The 24029-nt window shown below is 39.9% G+C and overlaps 1 protein-coding gene across 7 annotated transcripts in view; it reads left to right on the top strand.

Moving 5' to 3' along the window:
* tet3 (tet methylcytosine dioxygenase 3) overlaps window positions 1–24029 on the top strand; it is a 380734-nt gene that overhangs the window by 247648 nt on the left and 109057 nt on the right. For all 7 annotated transcript variants that reach the window (XM_072554173.1, XM_072554174.1, XM_072554176.1 and 4 more), the window contains one exon: window positions 5045–5135. In XM_072554173.1, coding sequence (XP_072410274.1) covers window positions 5045–5135 — 91 coding nt within the window. The remainder of the gene's footprint in view (window positions 1–5044; window positions 5136–24029) is intronic.

The following is a 24029-nucleotide window of genomic DNA, read 5'->3' as shown; positions in this document are numbered from 1 at the left end:
CCCTTCAACCTAACCAGTCATACCGACCCTCCGGACAGTAACCCACCTAGACCCATTTCCCTCTGACTAATGCACCTAACACTATGGGCAATTTAGCATGGCCAATTCTCCTGACCTCTACATCTTTGGATTGTGGGAGGAAATCGGAGCACCTAGAGAAAACCCACGCAGACACAGGGAGAATGTGCAAACTCCACACAGACAGTCACCTGAGGCTGGAATCGAACCTGGGACCCTGGTGCTGTGAGGCAGCAGTGCTAACCACTGAGCCACTATGCCCAACACCTCAGGAAGGTTGGAGGTAAAATTCTAGAACCCATCGTTAAGGATGACATTTCTAAATTCTTGGAAGTGCAGGGTCGGATTAGAACAAGTCAGCATGGATTTAGTAAGAGAATGTCGTGCCTGACAAACCCGTTAGAATTCTTTGAAGAGGTTTCCAAAAGGCCTTTGATCAGGTGCCTCACAGGAGGCTGCAGAGTAAGGTGAGGGCCAATGGCGTTCAAGGTGAGCTACTGGCATGGATTGAGGGTTGGCTGTATGACAGAAGGCAGAGAGTTGGGATAAAAGGTTCTTTTTCGGAATGGCAGCTAGTGACAAGTGGTGTCCCACAGGGTTCAGTGTTGGGGCCACAGCTGTTCACTTAATGTATTAATGATCTGGATGAAGAGACTGGGGGCACTCTGGCGAAGTTTGCTGATAATACGAAGTTAGACAGACAGGCAGGTAGTTCTGAGGAGGTGGGGAGGCTGCAGAAAGATTTAGTCAGTTCAGGAGTGTGATCCAAGAAATTCAATGTGAGCAAGTACGAGGTCTTGCACTTTGGAAAAAAGAATACAGGCATGGACTATTTTCTAAACGGTGAGAAAATTCATCAAGTACAAAGGGATCTGGGAGTGCTAGTCCAGGATTCTCTAAAGGTTGACTTACAGGTTGAGTCCATGGTTAAGAAAGCAAATGTAATGTTGTCATTTATCTCAAAAGGGTTGGAATGTAAAAACTCTTGTTAGGCCCCATTTGAAATACTGTGTTCAGTTTTGAGCCCCACACATCAGGAAACGACAAACTGGCACTGGAGTGTGTCCAGTGGAGATTCACACGGATGATCCCTGGAATGGTTGAGGATCCTGGGAATGTATTCATTAGAGTTTAAAAGGTTGAGGGGAGATCTAATAGAAACTTATAAAATAATGCATGGCTTTGAAAGGGTGGACATTGGGAATTTGTTTCTGTCAGTTGGGAACATGAAGACTCTTAGGCACAGCCTTAGAATTAGAGGGGTCAATTTCGAATGGAAATGAGGAAACATTTCTTCAGTCAGAGAGTGGTGGGCCTGTGGAATTCATTGCCAACAGAGCGCAGTGGAGGCTGGGACACTAAATGTCTTCAAGGCAGAGATTGATAAATTCTTAATCTCGCAAGGAATTGAAAGATACTGGGAGAAGGCGGGTAAGTGGCGCTGAAATGTCCATCTGCCATGATTGAATGGTAGAGTGGACTCGATGGACTGAAAGACCTTACTTCCACTCCTATGTCTTATGGTCTTATCTTCAAATTTCAAATAATCTAGCCTTTGCTTATAATGCTTTCTGACATTTCTGCAGCTACCAATTTACTGAATCAGTCTGTGAACCAGCGTAACCTCTCAGCTGAAGAGCTACGCAGCCACTCTGAGAGTCCCGTGCGCCATTCAGCATGCCACCGCCACTCCAGTTTTGGAAGGAGTTGCTGCACACAAGCCTTGCAAGTCCTCACAGAAGAAAATAAAATTGATAGGAAGGAAGCTGTCAATCTCCTTTAATGCCTATTCCCCCATTAAGAGCAATGTTGCTTTTCATCATTGTAGTTCCCTTTGACTTATCCCTCATCTTCATGTGATGAAGTCCAAATGGCTGAGATTTGAATAGATTTTGATGACAACTGGTTGAATTATTGTCACAAGATCTGGCTGGACCACAGAAAGGATTATTTGCTGTGACTTTCCAAAAGGCTATTAAAAATCAACCATGCTGTGTGGGTCTGAAGTCATGCAAAAACCAGCCAAGGTAAAGCTGAAGCTTTCCTTGCCTCCAGAACCTCAGTGAGCTTGTTGGATCCAGCTGAACAATCCAACTGCTTCATTATCACTTCTATCGATAAGTTTTTTTTTATTTTGCAGATATCTAATACAAACTAGAAATTAATAAACTTTTGAGTCTGGATTCTTTGTCCATGCTTCTAGACGCTGAATTAGGCAAGTAAAATAGGGCGGAGTCTTGTGGAGGTATCAGGGTCCTATCTTCTGGTTGGAGATTTATAGAGGGATCCCCACTTTTTTGGGAAAGCCGGCCAACTCGCAAGTCAGTCAGGTACGTGATTGATTTTCCCTTCAAATCAAGTCCCTAGGGATAGAGATGTCATTTGCTGTGAGTTTCCAACCAGAGGCCAACAGCTCTTGTCAACAGTACCATAAGGAAGGCCGTGGCTGCTGCAGAGAAAACTATGCAGTTCCAAGATTGCATTTTGACATAGACCACATTACTGAAACCACGCATACAGTGCAGTTTTTGTCACATTATTGATGGGATATATTTTCCTTGGAGAGAGTTCCGAGAAGATTTACTACATTGATTCCAGTGATAAAGGAATTATTTTAGCATTTAAGTCTCCCATTCAAGAGAAAGACAAGGAGGACTTCCTTTTTTAAAAAAGTTGTTGACCTTTGCAGTTCTCTAACCCAGTATGCAAGGTAGGCTGGATCAGGTTTTTCATCTGCAAAGTGGCCACAATCTTCGTGCCTGAAAACAGGCTCATGGGAGCAAGTGATCTATTCCTCCTTCTAATTCTTATGTTCTTATATGCTGTGTTTCAAAGAATTGCCAAGATGGTGGTAGGCTGGATTTTAGCAAAAGTGAGGCAGTAGATTCGGTCATCTAATTAATTTCCATGTTCTACTATCCCATTCTCATTCAAATATGGGGACTTAAATCCACATTGAAGATTCTAAGTAGACTATAGAAGCTGTGGTGAAATTGATGGGTTTTTTTTGAGAAAGACCCTAATGAAAAGGGAAACTGAACAGAAACTGACAGCTTTAGTTTCCAAAGAAACTAAGACTGAAAATTAGATTGAAAGCCAAAACTGATACTGGATGAAACTATACAAAAGGACATCGAGCTATTGGTTTTCAAATCACCATTGTGTCCTGAAGGAAGGCTAAGGAAATAGAGACCAAATCCAGATGCTGAAAATAGGCAAACATACAGTTTATTCAGATGTTTTTGTTACTTTGAAGAGAACATTAATGGATCTATGCCATCTCGATTGCTGTAAGCTGGGAATGATGTTAATTTCAAGAAAGTGAAATTCTTCATGAAGAGCAAAGAGTTTTAAAGGACCTTGAGACTGGGATCAAAAATATAAATGCTGAGTGGACTGCCAAGCCAATTTGTAAGATCTATCTTAGTTGTACTGGGTCATTGTGTGTAACTTCTAGTTTATTGACCAAGATTAAAGTAGGCTGGATTTTATTGACCTATTCATTCATCTCAAACTTCTGTTGATTGTGAGTTTTAAAGTATACATGCTGACCCAAGATAGTATTTAGAGTATGTTTTTTTTCAAATACATGGAATCTTTATTGGCTCATTTGTTCACTAAATAACTGGGATTATTGATTTTTCTTCTTTAAAAAGTGACTGGTTTTGATTAATACTACTGACAAAATTTGAGGCTTCACAGGACAGATCATTAAACACTAAGGTAAAGATCCAGCAATAATCGTAGTTACTTCTTTGTACCCTATATCTGGTGTATAAGGTGAACACACTTTCATAACAAATCCAGGAGTAAAATCAATACAGAAATCAAACAAATCACATGATGCAATCATGAGAACCTGCTGTTCACTGTGACGTCCATTGTGCGCGTAACATTTCTACGTGAATGTCAAATCCCAAATTTCCAATATATGTGTTAAACTTTTCGATCTCCTATTGTATTTTCCACAATGCATTTTTGGATTTGTGGTTGTAAATATGGCTGTGTCAAGTACCAATGGAATTATTCAGTGCAGGTCACTGTTGGGAAAGTCTGCTGACACAAAATTTAGTTATCGGTTGCATTAAATGTTATTCCACTACCTGTTGCATAACACATTATGTAGTAGTCCTCATTATAACAGATGATTGTTTAAAAAAATGATGATCTATGATTTGATTAAGAGACACTACAGCACTACATCAAACAGAGAGTCCCCTGGACACACCTTTGTTTGATCCATTGCACAATCTTAACCAGGCTTGAGAAAACTTTGGATCAGTTTCAACCAGGAGCAAGACAACTGCAGAGTTCTAACTTGCTGAGATAATTGTAAAGTTCATAGCCAGTCAAATTGGGGATGGTCAAAGAAACTGGAAATTCAATGACGATAATACCATTGAATGTCTGAGACAATGGTCTGAACCTTTCATGTTGGAGAATGTCATTGCCTGGCAGTTGGGCAGTTACTTGCCACTTAGCAGCCCAAGCCACTTAGCATTGCCAAGGTCTTGCTGTATGTGGACACAGACTGCTACTGAGGAGTGCTGTATTTTGAGCAATCATCACTTCTGATGTTATAATAAAAGCAAGGTGATTGATATAGCAGTTGAAGACTTAAAGGTATTAAAGATTTAAGGGCTTAAAAGCATCATTCTGAGGAATTTCTACAGACATATTCTGGAGGTCATTTCACTGAAACATCCACTCCTACACTTAAGGATGAATTTAGTGCTTTGTGCACCAAATGTGTGTAACTCAAGAGTGAGCAAGCTCTGAAAATGTGACTGCTTTCTCTCATATTTACTATTCCAGAATTCATTGATGATCTCCGCTTCAGTGTCATTCCATCAGGCTGTTAAATGGGATTTAAATTTCAAGACTCATAGGTTTTTGTACAACTAAAAATTTAAACTTTTGTAGCTGTACTCTGAATGGTATTCTTGATTTTATATTCTCCACAACTTTGACAAGTGGAAATAAAACTAGTTAAGTAATGTAATTTTCAATTTTTACTTAATTGCAGAACAAATCATAGAAAAAGATGAAGGTCCATACTACACACATCTTGGTTCTGGACCTACTGTGGCAGCAATTCGTGAACTAATGGAAGAAAGGTATGTTGCTGGCAAATTTCTACTCTCTTTAAATTGGAAACAGGCAACATGATGAAAAGTTAGACAGGAGAAACTAAAGGTCAAAGGTAACCAGGAAATCCTGGTTAGTATGAAAGAATCATTCAGACATCAGTGTGATCTGACAAAGCGCACATAGGAGGTAGTGTTAGATGAGTTTGCAGTGAATGTATGAAAATACATGCTGTGTGGAAAGTAAGGTTGGTGAGTTTCACATACTCACATACATTACGATGTGGAGCTATGATATGTTCAAAATAAGAGGACTGGCTCAAAGAAGGGAAGAATAAAAGAGGTGAGTGGAATGGTATTATTGGTCAAAAAAGACTTGTTATTACGCTGGAGTTAGATATGTCATTGGAGTTAAAAGACTGAAAAGTTTTGAGCATTATGGGATATAGGAGCTACAACACAATTAGATCTATACTATATATTGCTAAGCTGCTGAATAGTGGAGTAGAGGTAGAGGTAGATACTTGCATGTAACTTGCAGAATGATGTGAGAAATTCAGGGCTTTGGTGTTCAAGGATTTAATTATCAAATATGGTACTGCATAATGACAAAGCACTGAAGAATTTCCTGAAATGTGCATAAGAACCTTCTTGATTGTTGAGGAAGGCAGCAGTTCTAGCTCTTGTCCCTTTCTCTCCATTCCCCCCCCCCCCCCCCCCCCCACCTCTCTCACTCTCCCACTCTCTGTGTATCTCTCTCTCTCTCTCTCTCTTCATGAAATGAAGAAAGTGAAACCTGTTTCTGGGAAAGCATTCGGAGAGCATTGATCATAATATTCTCAAGTCGTAGGAAACTTTTTTAAAAAGACAAAGAACCGTCAATTGTAGAAATACTCAACTGGATAAGAGCTAATTCCTTTGAAAACGATCTGACCAGTAGAGACAAATCAAAAATTGCTATCTTAAGCATGTATAGAGTTGACAGATTACCAGGAGAGAAACAAAGAAAACACATCCAAAACTGGAGTTTCCTTGATGGCTAGAAACATTGAAGTCCAACTTAAATGGACAAAGGACATTTATGATCATTTTACCATTCATAGTATAGTTCAGAAGTAGGCTGCTTCGAGAAAGTGGTGGGGAGATCTAAAAGCACAAAAAAAAATTTTAAAAAGAGTATAAGAATAACTTAGTGGATCACGTGAATGGAAATCCAAAACTCTTATGCAACTATAGATAGGAAAGTAGGACAATTGGAGATCAAAAGAAAATATTTCTGTGGGCAATCTGCATGGTTGAGTTACTAAATGAGTACTTGGCAGTCACTCTTCTTCAGAGAAGAGAAGATGATTGTGTCAAGGTAGTAGTAAAGCAGAGCCAATTTAAAAAAAACAGATGAAGTAGAGGTATTTAAAGAGTTGCATAACTTGAAATAGAACATAAATTTTTGGGATGCATTCTGTGAGGAAAGTGAGTGTTGAAATTGCAGAGGCTTTGGCCACAATCTTCCAAGCCTCCTTGCACAGGGAAAATTTGTCAGAGGACTGGAAGATGGCAAATGTTGCATCCCTGGTTGTAAAATGGAGAGAAGGATAAACCTGACAACTAAAGGATAATGTGTTGAATATATGGTAGAAAGCTTTCAGAGACGATAATTCAGGACAAAACTAATTAGCATTTAGAAAATTATGGGCAAACAAATGAAAGTCAGCATGGATTTGTTAAAGGCCAAAGATGATGGACTAATGTGAATGAGTTATTTGATGAAGCAGGAAAATGCATTGATGAAGGTAGTGATTTTTTAAAAATGTCTAGCGACTTTCAAAAGGTGCTTGACTAAGTACCACATAAAGATTGATTAAAATCCATGGGATTGAAAGAACAGCAACAGTATGAGCGTACAATTGTGGAAGGGACAGATAGCAGGCTACACAAAACAGTTGTTTTTTTCGATAGGAGGGAGGTAGGTTTCCTGGCATTAGTGTGTGACCACTGGTCTGTAAGATATGTATTAGTGATCTTGACTTGGGTTCAAAGGGCACAATGTTACAGATAATACAATGTTCAAACATGTAGTAGAAGGAAGGGACGAATGGACAGGCCTTAAAAGGGCAATGACAGATTGGTAAAACAGACAGATGTGATACAGCACCAAGATATTTGAAATTACTCACTTTTCTTGAGAAATGAGAGGCAAGAATGAACAATTTTAAAGGAGGTGAAGGAACAATGGATTTTGCAAACAAATGTTCATTAATTTAAGAACCACTTAGGAAACGTTTGAAAAATAATGTTCTTGGCATTATTAATCAGTTACAAAAACAAGAAAGTTGTGAAAAAAACCTATAGGAAACATTGTTTCACCCTCAATTTAGGGTTGTTCAATAGGTGCACTACACTTTAGGAACAATGCCAATGTATTGGTAAGGTGTAGAAGAAATTTACTAGAATGGTTATAGAAATAAGGGACTTTAATTAACTGGAGAAGAGTGAAGAGGAAAGCTGCAATGAGAGCAGCAAAGGGATGTTGCGAGTGTGGTGGAGGGAGCAAGGGCTGGGGGAGAGGGATTCTGCAAGGGGAGAGTAGATGGATTCAATGGCGGGGGGGGGGGGTGAAAGGAGAAGGAGGCTGCAAAGGGGTTTTAGAGCGATGGAGACTAAAAAATAAAGCGAACAGTTTTAAACTGGCAAAAGGAACATGCAACAAAGTAACAGCAGGAAAACTTTAACTCATTAAAATTATTAATTCCTTGCAAATTAATGTGGAATGTCTGGCTTAAAGCTATGTAATTCAGGAGTTATTGTGGGTGCAAAATGAACATGTTATAAAAGTATGGAACACCATATCAATGGTTAAATTTAAATCTGAGATTGAGATCTATGATGTGGTAAATGTCTGGTTAAAGTCTTCCAGTTTTGTGCATATGTGATGAAAACATACTTGCTGTGACCTCAATTCGTCTGTAAAAGGCAAGACTGGGGTGATGGCATTTTTTGTGAATGTGTGTCAGGTATTTGGAAAAGAAAACTTGTTTGTTAACTTTTGTTTAATCTTAGGCAAAGTTATGCATTGTGGTGTTGAGGAAATTATTATTTTCCTGCTGTGTTGTGGCTTTAAGTTTATTGGAGGGATGATGTGTGTTGAGGATATTGTTGAAGTTTTTTAATGGTGCTTCTGTATGAGATCAAACACGCCATATGTTGAACATGGAAGGCATTGTTTTCATGAATGTATCATCCAAAATGCGAGTTAGTGAGCATGAAAAGGGAGTCCTGAAAAACAAATTGTAGACCCTCGAAACCAAAAGTTGCACTTTAGAAAATCTCAACAAGAGCCTTTGAAAAATAAAGTTTGAGCCCTGGTTAGAGATATTCAAAATTATCAATGATTTTGTCAAAATATACAAGGAGAAATTGCTTCCAATGCAAATTGTCAAAGAGCCACAGATACAAATTGAAGGTGACGGTCAAAAGAACCAGCTCAATTATGCAATTGAGTACAATTTGGATTATTAAATAAATTTGGAACAGTTATGGTACCGAAGAGAGTACTGGATGGTTGGTTGAAAAACGTATCGGGCAGGATTTATTCAGAAGCCAAGATTTTCTGTTCTGCCCCCTCGGAGTTAATAGAGGACACAACCCTGCTACTGCCAGCTGGCTGCAACCATTAACCTCAGTGGGGCATTAATTGGTGAAGGACAAAACTTTCATCCTCATCCCATTTATTTGTTGGCAGCTCTGTAATCCAGCAGTGCAGTGTTCAGTTGATGACCACCTCATTCATATGCACCCAGTTACCTGTCAAGATTCCACTCCAGACAGCCTACATTGTTTGGAAACGCTAATGCCAGTTTTCTTATTCCCTTATTTAGAAGGATATCAAGTATTCATTAGGCTAATGGTCTGCTTTGTCTCTGGGCACACTGGCTTTTACTTTGGGTCACAGGCAGAAATAATAATGGCAGGAATTATTGGCATTCTTGTAGAGTCTTCAGTGTAGGAGAACCTAATGTGCCTCACAGATACAGGAGCTCATTATGAGCAGAAAAACAGATCGAGCAAAAGAAGGAAATATCAGAAGTTGTAGAAAAATGAGTGGTCAAAGATTTAGGTTCTGTGGAAGATCTTAAAATCAAAATTAGTGGTGTAGTAGACTGTGAAGAAGGTTGTCTAAGAGTTCAATGGAATCTTGATGAACTGGGCCAGTTACCAAGGTATGGAGATATACTGTACCTTTAAGAGAGTTGAAAGACTTAGCAAGCACACAGAGTGCTGGAGAATTTACATTGTAACATTTGGTCCAGCAGCTAACAGTACTTGGGTTGCTATGAGACAAAAACAAATTCAAATTCAGCCAATCAGTTTAAATTATGTCCCAAGATACTAAACTCCAATCAAATTTGAATTTGGGATTTTGACAATATCAAAACCAATGAAACAATCCAATGCTTTGGGGTACAAGACCAGGAAAGATCTGACAGTTGGAGGAGAACTGCAACCAACATATGCAGACTGCCCCCAGAATAGCTCTCTTAAAGCTACCTTTATCTATTAACAACCTGTGAAACAGAAACCCTAAGAAGAAAAGAAGACCGAGGAAGATACAGAGAGAAGGTTCGACAGCTGGCTGGTTTTGAAAATTGAACCTTTTTGGTAAATCTTCATCAGGGTTTTTAATGGACCAGTATTAAAGATAGGAAACTAAAAGATATGTTGGAGAAAGGAATTGTTAGTTAATTATTCTCTGTTTTAAAAAACAAAGTTGTTAATTTTTACTTTAATTAGTGATCGCTGGGATAATTCTTGGCCTCTCGAATTTTCATAGATTACCACACGGGATAAATCTTGTCTGCGTTGCCGATTTAATTCAGCAGGGGGTTTTTACCCTGTGACATAATAATTTAGGTGTTTTCGTCCGGGATTTGAACTGGTTTTGACAGATTTAAATAGATTTAGGGGTATGAAAAATCCCAGCAGATTTCAACACTTGCAGGTTAATGCCCTCAATTTTAAATAAAACATAGGTGAGACAATTTGCTTAATTTCAGTGACTTGTGGTTGATTAATTTGGAAGTGAGAGAAATGGCTCTTAAAATTGCTAAAGAGGTTCTGGGATTTGAAGATGACTCTCAAATTTGCCAGGTAAGTATAGAAGGAAAGAAGTAGAATTAGCAAAGAAGTTAGATTTGGGTTTAACCAAGGACAAAAATAAAGCTGAAACTGTAAGGCAGTTACTCAACTGCTTAGGTGTTTTTATTATATAAAAGACTGGGTCAGGCAATCTACTAACTTACTTTCTTCTATGTATGAGCCAAGTCCTGCGTGTTCTTTAAATGAAGCAATAGGGGAAGATATTCGGTCTCACACTTTTAGTTTATTTTAGCAGTAAGTGGATAAAGCATACAGACATCTGGGTGTAGATCTTTCCGTCCCTGACAAACTATACAGTGTGTCAGGGACGGAAAGGTCTACACCCAGAGCTCTGTATGCTTTATCCACTAACTGCTAAAATAAACTAAAAGTATGAGACTGAATATCTTCTCCTATTGCTTCATTTAAAGAACACGCAGGACTTGGCTCACACATAGAAGAAAGTAAGTTAGTAGATTGAGCCAAAGTCCGACAGTGTGTCAGAGAAACAGACAAATGCTGTAGAGGTAGAAAAACTTACATTATAATTGAGGAAAATGGAGTTAGAAGATAACAAGAGAGCGAAGGTTCTTAGCTGAGCAAAGAGAGAGAGCGAGAAGAAAGTTAAAGACAAAAAGAGAGAGAATTTGAACTTGAAGTTGTGACTTAGTCAGAAAAGTCAAGTTAATAGGATGGAGATTAAAAGAAAAGGTAGTGCGATATATAAATAAGTCAAAACTCTGCCACATTTTGATGAGAAAGTTGTTGAAGCCTTCTTTATTTCATTTGAAAAATTGCCTAGGTAGATGGAGTGTTCCAAGGATTTATGTGTAATGCTAGTGCAGACTAAACTGGTAGGCAGAGCTAGTGAGGTGTTTGCCGCATTGTCAGATGAGGTATCAATGGATTATGAAGAGGTTAAACAGGCTGTTTTTAAGTGCTTATGAATTAGTATGAGAAGCATATAGATAGCACTTCAGAAACATAAAGAAGGAACCAGGTCAGAGTGATATTGAGTTTGAAAGAATTAACATAGTCATTTTGATAGATGGGTACGTGCTTTAAAAATAGTTAGGACCTTTGAGGCTCTTGAGAGATTACTTTGCTGTAAGAGTTTAAAAACGTACTTCCAGAGATGATTAGTATTCACATGGAGGAACAGGAAGTGAGAATGGCAGCAGAATAGCAGATTAATACATGTTGGTGCATAAGCCACGTTTCCAGCCAGAATTTTGTCCTCTGAGCAATATAATTTGGGAGAAGGGGGGGCGGGGATGCTACACTGTGTAAGAAAGAGAAGAGAAAACTGGTAGGAATTTACCACAGATTAAAAAATAAGCCCAAGAGCGTGGAAAGGAGGTGAAAGGCCTCAGGTGTCTCCACTGTGGTAAAGTGGAACACATAAAGTCATAGTGCTGGTCATTCAAGAAAGACGTTGTGGGAAAATATATGGTACAAGAAGCTAAGGCAGTGGCATTAATGAAGATAGTAAAGGAGACCCCAAGAAAAGCCGAGGAGCTGCAGGAGAGTGCAGAGTCTAGGCAGGGGCTGGGTATGGATTTAGTACCTAATCTCTGCAAAGAATTCGCCTCTGTGGAAAAAGCTTACTCAGAAAGAACAGGAGGAGAAGGACAAGAAATTTTTTGCGAGATACAGGATCTAACCAGTCGCTGATAGTAAGAGATGAATTAATATGCTCTCTTTCTGATCTGTTACCCAAGAGTGTGGGATAGATGGACAGAAATTTAGCATTCCCCTATGTAAGATCAGATTGGAATGCCAACTCAATGTGGGAATAATTGACCGAGTTTCAGTTCATTCAGTTTATTCTTGGGAATTGGTAGGATCCAAGGTGGGAGTGACAAAACTTGTTGTAGAGAAGCCCAAGAAAGACCAGAAAACTGAGGAGTTAAAGCAGAAATATCCTAGTATTTTCCCAGAATGTGTAGTAATCAGATCCCACTATCATAAGTCACAACACGAAGTGAAAAGTAAAGAGAAAGGTGAAGGAGTTGAGTTTCAGTTAGCAGGCACCCTGTTTGACATAATGGTGCTGGAAAAACCTGAACAGGCAGCAGGTCAGATAGAAGTGTTTAGTCCTGAAAGGCTAAAAGACTTGCAAAGCAAGACAAGACGTTAAAAGATATATGCGTACTCTGCAAAGGAGGGAGAGAATGTTTCGGAGGGCTATTATCTGAAAGAAAGAATCCTAAGACGGAGACCACAGCAGGTTTATTTGGAAGCGCTAGCTTTTGGAGCGTTGCTTCTTCAGGTGGTTGTTAAGATTGTAAGACAGAATTTATATCAAAAGTTTACAGTATGATGCAATTGAGATGATACATTGAAAAAGACCTGGATTGTTTGTTAAGTCTCTCATCTTTTAGCATGTTGGTTTCAGATTTTTCATATGTAAACCCCTGAACTTTTTTCAAGTTACATTCTCAAGCAAACTTTAACAATAGGTGCTATGTCAGCTCAGATAATGATTGAAGGTATAAGGTTAAAGTCTGTCTGTGTGCCAATGTTCAGACTGATTATATTTCTAAAGAAAGGATTTACAGAATCTTACATGGATTCATGCAGTTTTTGAGAAAAATAAACTGTAATTCTGCAAGTTTCAATTAACCCCACTAACTTATATGCATGTGTGTGCATGTAGATATGTGTGTGTTGGGTGGGTGGGGGGGGGGGGAGGTGCTGTGGGTGTTTGAGTGTCTATGAGAGTATGTGGATGTATGTGTGAGTGTAAACGGGTATAAGTATGTGTGTGGGGTGTGTGTATTTGTCCTTGTGTATGAGAGAGGGTCTGCATGAGTGTGTAGGTCTGCAGGAGTGTGTGTGCGAGAGTGTGTGTCGTGCAGTGGGGTCACCTGTAGTATGACATGAACCCAAGGTCCCAGTTGAGGTCATCCCCATGGGTACTGAACTTAGATATCAGCCTCTGCATGGCCACGTTGCATTGTTGCCTGTCCTGAAGTCCACCTTGGAGGATGGTCGCCTGAAAATCCAAGGCTGAGTGTCCCGGACCACTGAAGTGTTCCCCAATTGGGAGGGAACATTCCTGGCTGGTGATTGTTGTGCTGCGTCCATTTATCCGTTGTCGTAGCCTCTGCTCGGTCTTGCCAATGTACCATTTGAAAGCTAGTGCTTCCAATTAATCCTGTTGCACTATCACCTGGTATTGTGTGATTCTTTTTTAAGTAAATATTGCTTTCAACTCATGAGAAACAGAAATGTTCATTTTGCTCCTCTGTCTGATTTGGAAGTATCTCAGTTGCTTTTTCCTCTCCCTATTTCCTTTGTTGCCACCACATGTCTATCATTTGACTGAGCAGTAGGTCATTGCTGTAAAACAAGTCAACTCGTACCTGTTTTGTTTGAAAGGTCAAATTGCCTTTGGAGAGATGACAGCAACTGTTAGCTTGCCTGGTCTATTTTAATGAAGCCCAGGCCTTCCACTTCAGAAGTACAATGTTGCAACCTTTGCATTTGAAACTGTGGAGCCACTCTGTTCAATTTTCCTTTTCAGATGCATTTAGTTGGCATTCATACCTTAGTTATGATTGCAGTTTACCAAAGGCTTGTCTCTATTTGGATGTTAGGTTTACTTGTATTTGTGATGAAATTCTGCATAAGGGAAAATCTTAAGACGAATTCAATTTGAGGTTTGGATTGCTGCTCAGGATTTAGGAAAATAGATTGTTCAAGTAAAATTTATGCCTGATCAAATGTTGTTTGCTTTATCATTATTAGTAATTGATTGGGGGTAGCACAGAACTTAAATACTGCTGAAAAGAGACATAAAGTTCAAGCTTTTTGTATTGTTATCATCAGGATGGGGATGCAGCAAACAAAACTTCAAAAGGGAACATTAATTTGTGCAGACTGAGTGGAGGATGTTGATGGGTGGGATCATAATTGGCAAGTAGTTAAAACAGGAACTATTAATTGTCAATCTTAGGCGAAAGTGAGACTGCAGATGCTGGAGATCAGAGTCCAGATTAGAGTGGTGCAAGTCAGGCAGCATCCAAGAAGCAGGGAAATCGACGTTTCCGGGCAAAAGCCCTTCATCAGGAATGCGGCAGGGAGCCTCCAGGGTGGAGGCTGTTCAGTTCTACTTGCCTTGGTAGTTAAGTTTCACTAGTTCTGAAGCCTTTAAGATACCACAAATCTTTTTTGTGACAGCTTACTCTTTTTAACTCTTAGAATCCAACAGACATACAGAATAAAATTTAAAAATAATTTTTCACATGACTGACACTTTCACATCCTGTTCTGCTCTCAAAAAAAGCTTTTGTGAGCCGGCTTTAACAGGTACATAAGTAATGTTAATTTTTCTCATTACATGCTGTGTTTCACTGATTATACTTTATATACCTCTGTTTTCAAAAACATTTATACATTTTCATAAACTCTAAATATTCTGTGATATGATCCAATAATGTTTCTGCTACCACAAGTGACAGTTCCATAACTATTTAAAAAATTAGTCTGTGCACATTTTTAACCCAATACAAGCTTCTAGTCTCCTTCACTTTCACCATGTTTCATCCAAAAGGCAAGCAATACAACATAATCTCAAGTGCTGTTGTTAAGCCATTTATTAGAAAATACACACAAGGAGTCGAAGGCGACACAATTTATGATTTATTTTATTATACTTTAATGAAAAATACCTGCAGCATTGTAGCTCTAAATTTATAATATATTTTGCTTATCATCTGGATTTGATGAATAGCAGTAATGTTTCAAAACTGATTTTTGGGTTTTTGGGTCTTATTATCATCATCATATGTTGTCATCATTGCATCTCAAGTTATGTTGGAGTTTCTTGTTTGCAATTGAGTACCATGGGACAAAGTGAATAATTCCAGTAATCTTAAAACTCACGTTTGCAATAGCACAACCATTTAACTAAATTTGCACAGAACCAAAAAAAATGAACTTATACTATTGTCATGTTTTAGCTACTTTTCACAAATGATTATATTAGCAATAAAGTTCTTGCTGCATACAAAACTGTGTCATTTAATGCCTGCGGTGTCTCATAACTTGGTGTTGGTGGAGTTGATAAGAAAGTATTTTCATTATAATGAACTGACTGAATTGTGCAGGCATTCAGTTTGGTGAGCCTGCTGCATCATTCACACAAATCATTGTTTATCAGCCAACTCTACACTGTTTTTGCATATGGTCCTCATATCCCTTGATGTCATTGGCCATCCAGAAATGTTTTGGTTTCAACATTCACAACATTTTGAAGTTCAGATTTTCAAACATTCCCTATTTTGGGAGTGAAGAATGTTTGCTCATCTCGGCTTCAGTTGGCCTGCTTCTTATTCTGAAACTGTCACCTGACTCTTGACTCACGAGCCAAAAGAAATATTCTATCCACACCAACCCTGCAGGAGTTTTGTAGGTTTCAGTTTTCAGTCCATAACAGATGTATTTCAAGTGCAATCCTGCTTGTTCTAATTTTGTTGACAAATCTGTTCGTTGTTTTTGTTGTCTCAGCTCTCTCAGCTAACTCTGGCCTTTATCTTGATAGTGCAGAAGGACTTATGTACTGAACAAAGATTGTTTGACTTATCAGAAAATAATACGTTTCTGGCTAAGAAACTGGAATTGAAAAAAAACTGCTTTCTTTCGATGTTTGTCTTGCAGATGTTCACAGCGCAAAGTAAGCTGAAGCGGAACCCCTGATATTACAATTATAACTTATTTGTCTGTCTTTTGAAAGCAAGGAAATAATATCAAATAATTGAGTCACACCAATGATTATTGACCTGATACTGTGTTGTTGGCCTTTGCTTTTGCAGTGTATTTGTTTCTGATGAGGCAATATTTATGTAAGGTCCCACCGTGTAACAGCTAATTGTGGGTAACCTACTTCTAAGAGATCTATCAGACGGTTATTACAGCTCTTGCATATATAACAGTCAGAGGCACTTCAGTGTCTGGGCTAATACTAAACCAATTGATGACAAACAATAGAAAGTTCCCATCAGAGTGTCATGCTTCATATTGCCTTATTAGGGTGATGACTGAGACCTTGATATCTTTGAGTCACATGCTATGATACTATGAAAATGACATGTCATGTTTGGGACAGGATTTATAATTCCTGACAAATTTTCTGGCATTTTTGTTGTGGCAGAGGCACTGTCCATCCTGTCCATCTTTGAGTCATGTGCTCTGATACAGTGAAAATGAGCATGTCTCTTAAAGATACATTGTGTACTAGCTGTGAGACATAACACAACAATTATCAGATTGCGAATTGCTTATTTGAATACTAAAGCATTCACTAATCTTGTTTAACTTCTTTAAGAGGTCACTGACATAACGTACAGAAGAGCATTCATTGATGTTTTATTCCAAAAAGCATCTGATAAGGTCCTGCACAATATATCATAAGTGAATTGGAGATAACCTTTTAACAGGCTGATAATTGATAGGAGAATACAGTGTAAGGGTAAGATCATTGTACTGTTATTGACACCATAAAGTAAGTGTTGTTGGCCACAACCTGCCTGAAAATCAATAAATTAGAGGGGGTCTATATACAGGTTTTCAGATAGTCATAGAGATATACAGCATGGAAACACCCTTCAGTCCAACTCGTCCGTGCTGACCAGATATCCTATGAATCCTAATCCAGTCCCATTTGCCAGCTCTTGGTCCATATCCCTCTATATCCTTCCTATTCATATATCTACCCAGATGCCTTTTAAATACTATAATTATACCAGCCTCCATCGCTTCCTCTGGCAGCTCATTCCATACACGCACCACAGTCTGCGTGAAAAAGTTGTCCCTGAGATCCCTTTTATATGTTTCCCCTCTCACCCTAAACCTATGCCTTCTCATTCTGGACTCCTCCACCCCAGGGAAAAGACCTTGTTGATTTATTCTATCCATGCCCCTCATGATTTTATAAATCTCTTTAAGGTCACTCCTCAGCCTCCGATGCTCCAGGATAAACAGCAGCAGTCTATTCAGCTGCTCCCTATAGCTCAAACCTCCAAACCTGGCAACATCCATGCAAATCTTTTCTGAACCCTTTCAAGTTTCACAACATCCTTCCGATTGGAAGGAGACCAGACTTGCTTGCAATATTCCAAAGTGGCCTCACCAATGTCCTGTACAGCTACAACATGACCTCCCAACTCCGATACTCAATGCTCTGACCAATAAAGGAAAACATACCAAACGCCTTCTTCACTATCCTATCTCCCTTTGACTCCACTTTCAAGGAACTAAGAACCTGCACACCAAGGTCTCTTTGTTCAACAACACTCCCCAGGATTTCACCATTAAGTGTATAAGTCCTGCTCTGATTTGCTCTTCCAAAATGTAGCACCTCACATGTATCTAAATTAAACTCCATCTGCCAATCCTTAGCCCATTGGCCCATCTGATCAAGATCTTATTGTACTGAGGTAACTTTCATTGTCTATTACATCTCCAATTTTGGTGTCATCTGCAAACTATACCTCCTATGTTCACACCCAAATCATTTACATAAATGACAAAAAGTAGTGCACCCAGAACTGACCCTTGTGGCACACTACTAGTCACAGGCCTCCACTCTGACAAGCAATCCTCCACCACCACCCTCAGTCTTCTACCTTTGAGCCTGTTCTGCATCCAAATGGCTAGTTCTCCCTATATTCCATGAGATCTAAACTTACCAGTTTCCTTGAGGAACCTTATCGAACGCCTTACTGAAGTCCAAATAGATCACATCCACTGCTCTGCCCTCATCAATCCTCTTTGTTACTTCTTCAAAATCTCAGTCAAGTTCATGAGACATGATCTTCCATGCGCAAAGTCATGCTGTCTATCACTAATCAGTCCTTGCCTTCCAAATAAATGTAAACCTTATCCCTTAGGATTCCGTCCAACAACTTGCCCACCACCGATGTCAGGCTCACCAGTGTATAGTTCCCTGGCTTTTCTTTACCACCTTTGTTAAATAGTGGCATCACGTTAGCCAACGTCCAGTCCCGGCACCTCACATCTGGAAGATACACAGTATGACCCTGATTTCTGACAGGATGGACACTGTCTCTGCCACATCAGAAATGCCAGAAATTGAGAGGAATGGCAAATCCTGTCCTAAACCTGGCTTCTCATTTTCATGGGGGTGAAATTGGGGGCAGACTGTGGTTCCTAGAAACAGCTGACCATTTAAATGACCAGCAACTTCCATTGAAATAGCATTTTTGGAGTTCCTGATGTCTGGAATCTGGAGATTAGATCAGGTAAGAACAGGTCCGTTCTTCGTGCATTTCCTTTGGATAATGAGACCTCTTCAAAGAGCTGACAAAACTCCCAGGATAAGATCTCAGGACACGGTGGAGAGCCAAAGATTCTTTGAGACAACACAGAGAGGTGGGTGTCTAATATCCTGTGGGTTGGAGGTCACAGATCCTTTGAAGTGAACTGTTTGCCCAGTTCTGAGGAAGGGTCACTTGACCCAAAACCTTCACTCTGATTTCTCTCCACAGATGCTGCCAGGCTTGCTGAGGTTTTCCAGCAATTTCTGCTTTTGTTTGTGTCTCTACCCTTTGGGACAATTAACTATGGAGATACTTGTCTGTAACTTGTAGAGAAATCTCATATAACTTTCCAACTTGAAAAGATGTCAACAAGTATTAATCTGCGATCAAGTGTCTAGAATTCTCAAAATGCATTGTCCAGAAACTGAACTAAACCAGCCATATAGATACTGTGACTACGTGAACAAAGCAGAGACTAAAATGTCTGCAGTGAATAACTCATATCATGGCTCTTCACAACCTGATCACCATTTACAATGCATGAATCAAGACTACGATGGAACACTCTCTACTTGTTTGGATGAGCCCCAACCAATCGAGATCAGCACCATCCAGGACAAACCAGCCCACTTGCTTAATACTGCATCCAACATATTCTACAATTATTTCTTCTCATACTGACTAACAGTGGCAGAATTGTGTGACATCCACAAGAAACACTGCAAAAATTCAGCATGCTCCTTAGAATTAATTGACGAGGTAGATCAAGAGAGAAAAAGTGGTGGACACAACTCAGCACTAAGTTGGCATTGAAGTAAGACAGATCATGGTGGACAGGCAAAGAAAATTAGGTTACATGGATGAAGGAACATGGAGAGTATGTGAGAATGAAGGGGTGTGAGGAGTGAGTGCAGTCAGAATGTTTTATTTTTTTCCTATTGTGTAGAAGTAAAATACTCATTTTGTAGTGGTAAAGCACCCCTCCTGGAAAGATAAAACACTCTTTGGGATTGTAATAAAGTATGCTTTTGCAAATCAAGTCATAGAGTCACAGAGTCATAGAGATGTATAGCATGGAAACAGACACTTCGGTCCAACCTGTCCACACTGACCAACCCAATCTAGTCCCACCTGCCAGGACCCGGCCCATATCCCTCCAAACCCTTCCTATTCATATCCCCATCCAAATGCCTCTTAAATGTTGCAATTGTACCAGCCTCCACCACATCCTCTGGCAGCTCATTCCATACACAAACCACCCTCTGCATGAAAACGTTGCCCCTTAGGTCTCTTTTATATCTGTTTCCTCTCACCCTAAACCTATGCCCTCTAGTTCTGGACTCCCCGATCCCAGGGAAAAGATTTTGTCTGTTCATCCTATCCATGCACCTCATAATTTTGTAAACCTCTATAAGGTCACTCCTCAGCCTCCAACACTCCAGGGAAAACAGCCCCAACCTGTTCAGCTTCTCCCTATAACTCAAATCCTCCAACCCTGACAACATCCTTGTAAATCTCTTCTGAATCCTTTCAAGTTTCACATCTTTCCGATAGGAGATGACTAGAATTGCACGCAATATTCCAACAGTGGCCTAACCAATATCCTGTACAGCCGCAACATGAGCTCCCAACTCCTCTACTCAATACTCTGACCAATAAAGGAAAGCATACTAAATGCCTTCACTATCCTATCTACCTGCGACTCCACTTTCAAGGAGCTATGAACCTGCACTCCAAGGTCTCTTTGTTCAGCAACCTTCCCCAGGACCTTACCATTAAGTGTATAAGTCCTGCTAAGATTTGTTTTCCCAAAATGCAGCACCTCGCATTTATCTGCATTAAACTCCATCTGCCACTTCTCAGCCCATTGGCCCATCTGGTCCAGATCCTGTTGTAAACTGAGGTAACCCTCTTTACTATCCACTACATCTCAAATTTTGGTTTCATCTGCAAACTTACTAACTGTACCTCTTATGCTCGCATCCAAATCATTTATATAAATGACAAAAAGTAGAGGACCCAGCATCGATCCTTGTGGCACTCCACTGGTCACAGGCCTCCAGTCTGAAAAACAACCCCCCACCACCACCCTCTATCTTCTACCTTTGAGCCAGTTCTGTAACCAAATGGCTAGTTCTCCCTGTATTCCGTGAGAGCTAACCTTGCTAATCAGTCTTCCATGAAGAACCTTGTCGAATGCCTTACTTAAGTCTAAATAGATCACATCTACTGCTCTGCCCTCATCAATCTTCTTTGTTACTTCTTCAATAAACTCAATCAAGATTGTGAGACATGACTTCCCATGCACAAAGCCATGTGAGCAGTCCTTGCCTTTCCAAATACATGTACATCCTGTCCCTAAGGATTCCCTCCAACAACTTGCCCACCACTGAGGTCAGGCTCACCAGTCTATAGTTCCCTGGCTTGTCTTTACTGCCATTCTTCAACAGTGGCATCACGGTTGCCAACTTCCAGTCTTCCGGCACCTCACCTGTGACTATCGATGATACAAATATCTCAGCAAGAGGCCCAGCAATCACTTCTCTAGCTTCCCACAGAGTTCTCGGGTACACCTGATCAGGTCTTGGGGATTTATCCACCTTCAACCGTTTCAAGACATCCAGCACTTCCTCCTCTGTAATCTGGACATTTTGCAAGATGTAACCATCTATTTCCCTCCAGGCTATATCTTCCATATCCTTTTACACAGTAAATATTGATGCAAAATATTCATTTAGTATCTCCCCCATTTTCTGTGGCTCCACACAAAGGCCGCCTTGCTGATCTTTGAGGGGCCCTATTCTCTCCCTCGTTACCCTTTTGTCCTTTAATATATTTGGATTCTCCTTAATTCTATTTGCCAATGCAATCTCATGTCCCCATTTTGCCCTCCTGATTTCCCTCTTAAGTATACTCCTACTTCCTTTATACTCTTCAAAGTATTCACTCTATTTATCCTGTCTATATCGGACATATGCTCCCTCCTTTTTCTTAACCAAACCCTCAATTTCTTTAGTCATCCAGCATTCCCTATACCTACCAGCCTTCCCTTTCACCCTGACAGGAATATACTTTCTCTGGATTCTTGTCTCATTTCTGAAGGCTTCCCATTTTCCAGCCGTCCCTTTACCTGCGAACATCTGCCTCCAATCAGCTTTCGAAAGTTCTTGCCTAATACCATCAAAATTGGCCTTTCTCCAATTTAGAACTTCAACTTTTAGATCTGGTCTATCCTTTTCCATCACTATTTTAAAACGAATAGAATTATGGTCGCTGGCCCCAAAGTGCTCCCCCACTGACACCTCAGTCATCTGCCCTGCCTTTTTTCCCCAAGAGTAGGTCAAGTTTTACACCTTCTCTAGTGGGTACACCCGCATACTGAATCAGAAAATTGTCTTGTACGCACTTAGCAAATTCCTCTCCATCTAAACCTTTAACACTATGGCAGTCCCAGTCGATGTTTGGAAAGTTAAAATCCCCTACCATAACTACCCTATTATTCTGACAGATAGCTGAGATCTCCTTACAAGTTTGTTTCTGAATTTCCCTCTGACTTCTGGGGGGTCTATAATACAATCCCAATAAGGTGATCATCCCTTTCTTATTTCTCAGTTCCACCCAAATAACTTCCCTGAATGTATTTCCGGGAATATCCTCCCTCAGCACTGTTGTAATGCTATCCCTTATCAAAATGTCACTCCCCCTCCTCTCTTGCCTCCATTTTTATCCTTCCGGTAGCATTTGTATCCTGGAACATGAAGCTGCCAGTCCTGCCTATCCCTGAGCCACATTTCTGTAATTGCTATGATATCCCAGTCCCATGTTCCTAACCATGTCCTGAGTTCATCTACCTTCCCTGTTAGGCCCCTTGCATTGAAATAAATGTAGTTTAATTTATTAGTCCCACCTTGTCCCTGCCTGCCCTGACTGTTTGACTCACTTCTGTTCTCAACTGTACCAGTCTCAGATTGATCTCTTTCCTCACTACCTCCCTGGGTCCTTACTAGTTTAAATCCTCCCAAGCAGTTCTAGCAAATTTCCCTGCCAGTATATTAGAAGTGAAGAAACACTTCTAATATTTGCAAAGAAAATGTCTGGAAAGAAACTGTGATTTGTATCTGACAGTGTCTGGTTGTTCAAGGGATATATGCTGCAAAGATTATCATTCTCACAGTGGATGTCTATTGATAGATAGCTCCACCTACTTACTGAATGGAAATTTCCATTTTAACTACTTGAGTGAGATATTTATTCACATAAAATATTAACCACTTAAGTGAAATGCTCGTTAAAGTAAGTCATTGAACATGAACGTGAAATGTGCAGTTTCACTGTATTGGATATTTGTTTTTTTTAGCAAAGTACCTTTTCTCAGTGAGTTTATTGGTCACTTTATTCTCTGTCAAATGCCTCCTGATTAATGCCTACAAGATGATAGGCAAGTTGGCATGAAGAGAGATGGGCATAGGGTGACAGTATGGAAAATCATAGTTATCATCGTGGCTGTTAAAGATCCTGAGGTGATTGGAGGCATATAGGGCTTGAGGTATGCATTCGAGATATGCATAGTGAGTATGAGGAGACAATGGGGCTGGATGGATTGGATAGCACAAGTGTTTTGAGGGGTGATTGGATTTAACAGCTTGGGCATACAAACTGAGGGGAGTAAATGGGGTGGGAGCAGGAGGAATGGTTTCTATTTAATCTTTATTTTTACATTGTGCATACAGTCCCAGAGATTCCAAACAGGCTTTCCATGCAAGCTGCCTTGGAAAAAGGTGGGTTTCTTAGACTTTTCCCAGGTCACTCAGCCCAAGTCCTAATCCAGCCCACAATACAGACCAAAATCCCGTGTGCAGGCAGCCAATTTTAAAAGTTAGGATCACGGAACCAGGCCTCCCTCTGCTTTGGATTCAGGAAAGGAAATTGAGGCTTAAATTGCATAGCTGAGAGGGAAAACTTTCTGCTGCTGTGAGCAACAAAACATTGGAAAAATAGAGCAAGAATGAAAAAAAATTCTTGACATCAAGAAAGAAGTCTTGATTTTGCTTCTGAAATTTAAGTGACGATTTCTGAATTTTAATGAGCAGTGACTACCTTAATTCAATGCATTTTAATCTCATTATTAGCTAATCTCATTTCATTTCTATGCAATCCCACATTCTGTCATGTTTTCTGAGAAACTAGACAGTGCCAATTCACAAGATCAAGTGCCATTAGCAGCTCACTGCTTTCTTCTCTCGGCCTTCATCTGGTTGCATGATCACCACCATAGCCTGCATGCTCAATGGAAATGTCCTCTTCCACACTTCCTCCACACAATGAGCACCACCAAACCATGTGCTTCATCACATGATTATGGCTGCCTTTGGCAAGTCACATATGACTTCAGATCTTGAGGACTTTATTTTGGAGCTCAAGAACACTTCGGCCTTGCATGCTTTGAGTGCAGGGGATAGCTCATGCATCCAAAAAGAAGGTATCTTCAGGCTCTTGGCTGATTTGG

The sequence above is a fragment of the Chiloscyllium punctatum genome, chromosome 35 (assembly GCF_047496795.1).
Source record: "Chiloscyllium punctatum isolate Juve2018m chromosome 35, sChiPun1.3, whole genome shotgun sequence".
Lineage (NCBI taxonomy): Eukaryota > Metazoa > Chordata > Chondrichthyes > Orectolobiformes > Hemiscylliidae > Chiloscyllium > Chiloscyllium punctatum.
Note: the sequence above shows the minus strand (reverse complement) of the source record. Positions and strands in the feature narration are given on the sequence as shown.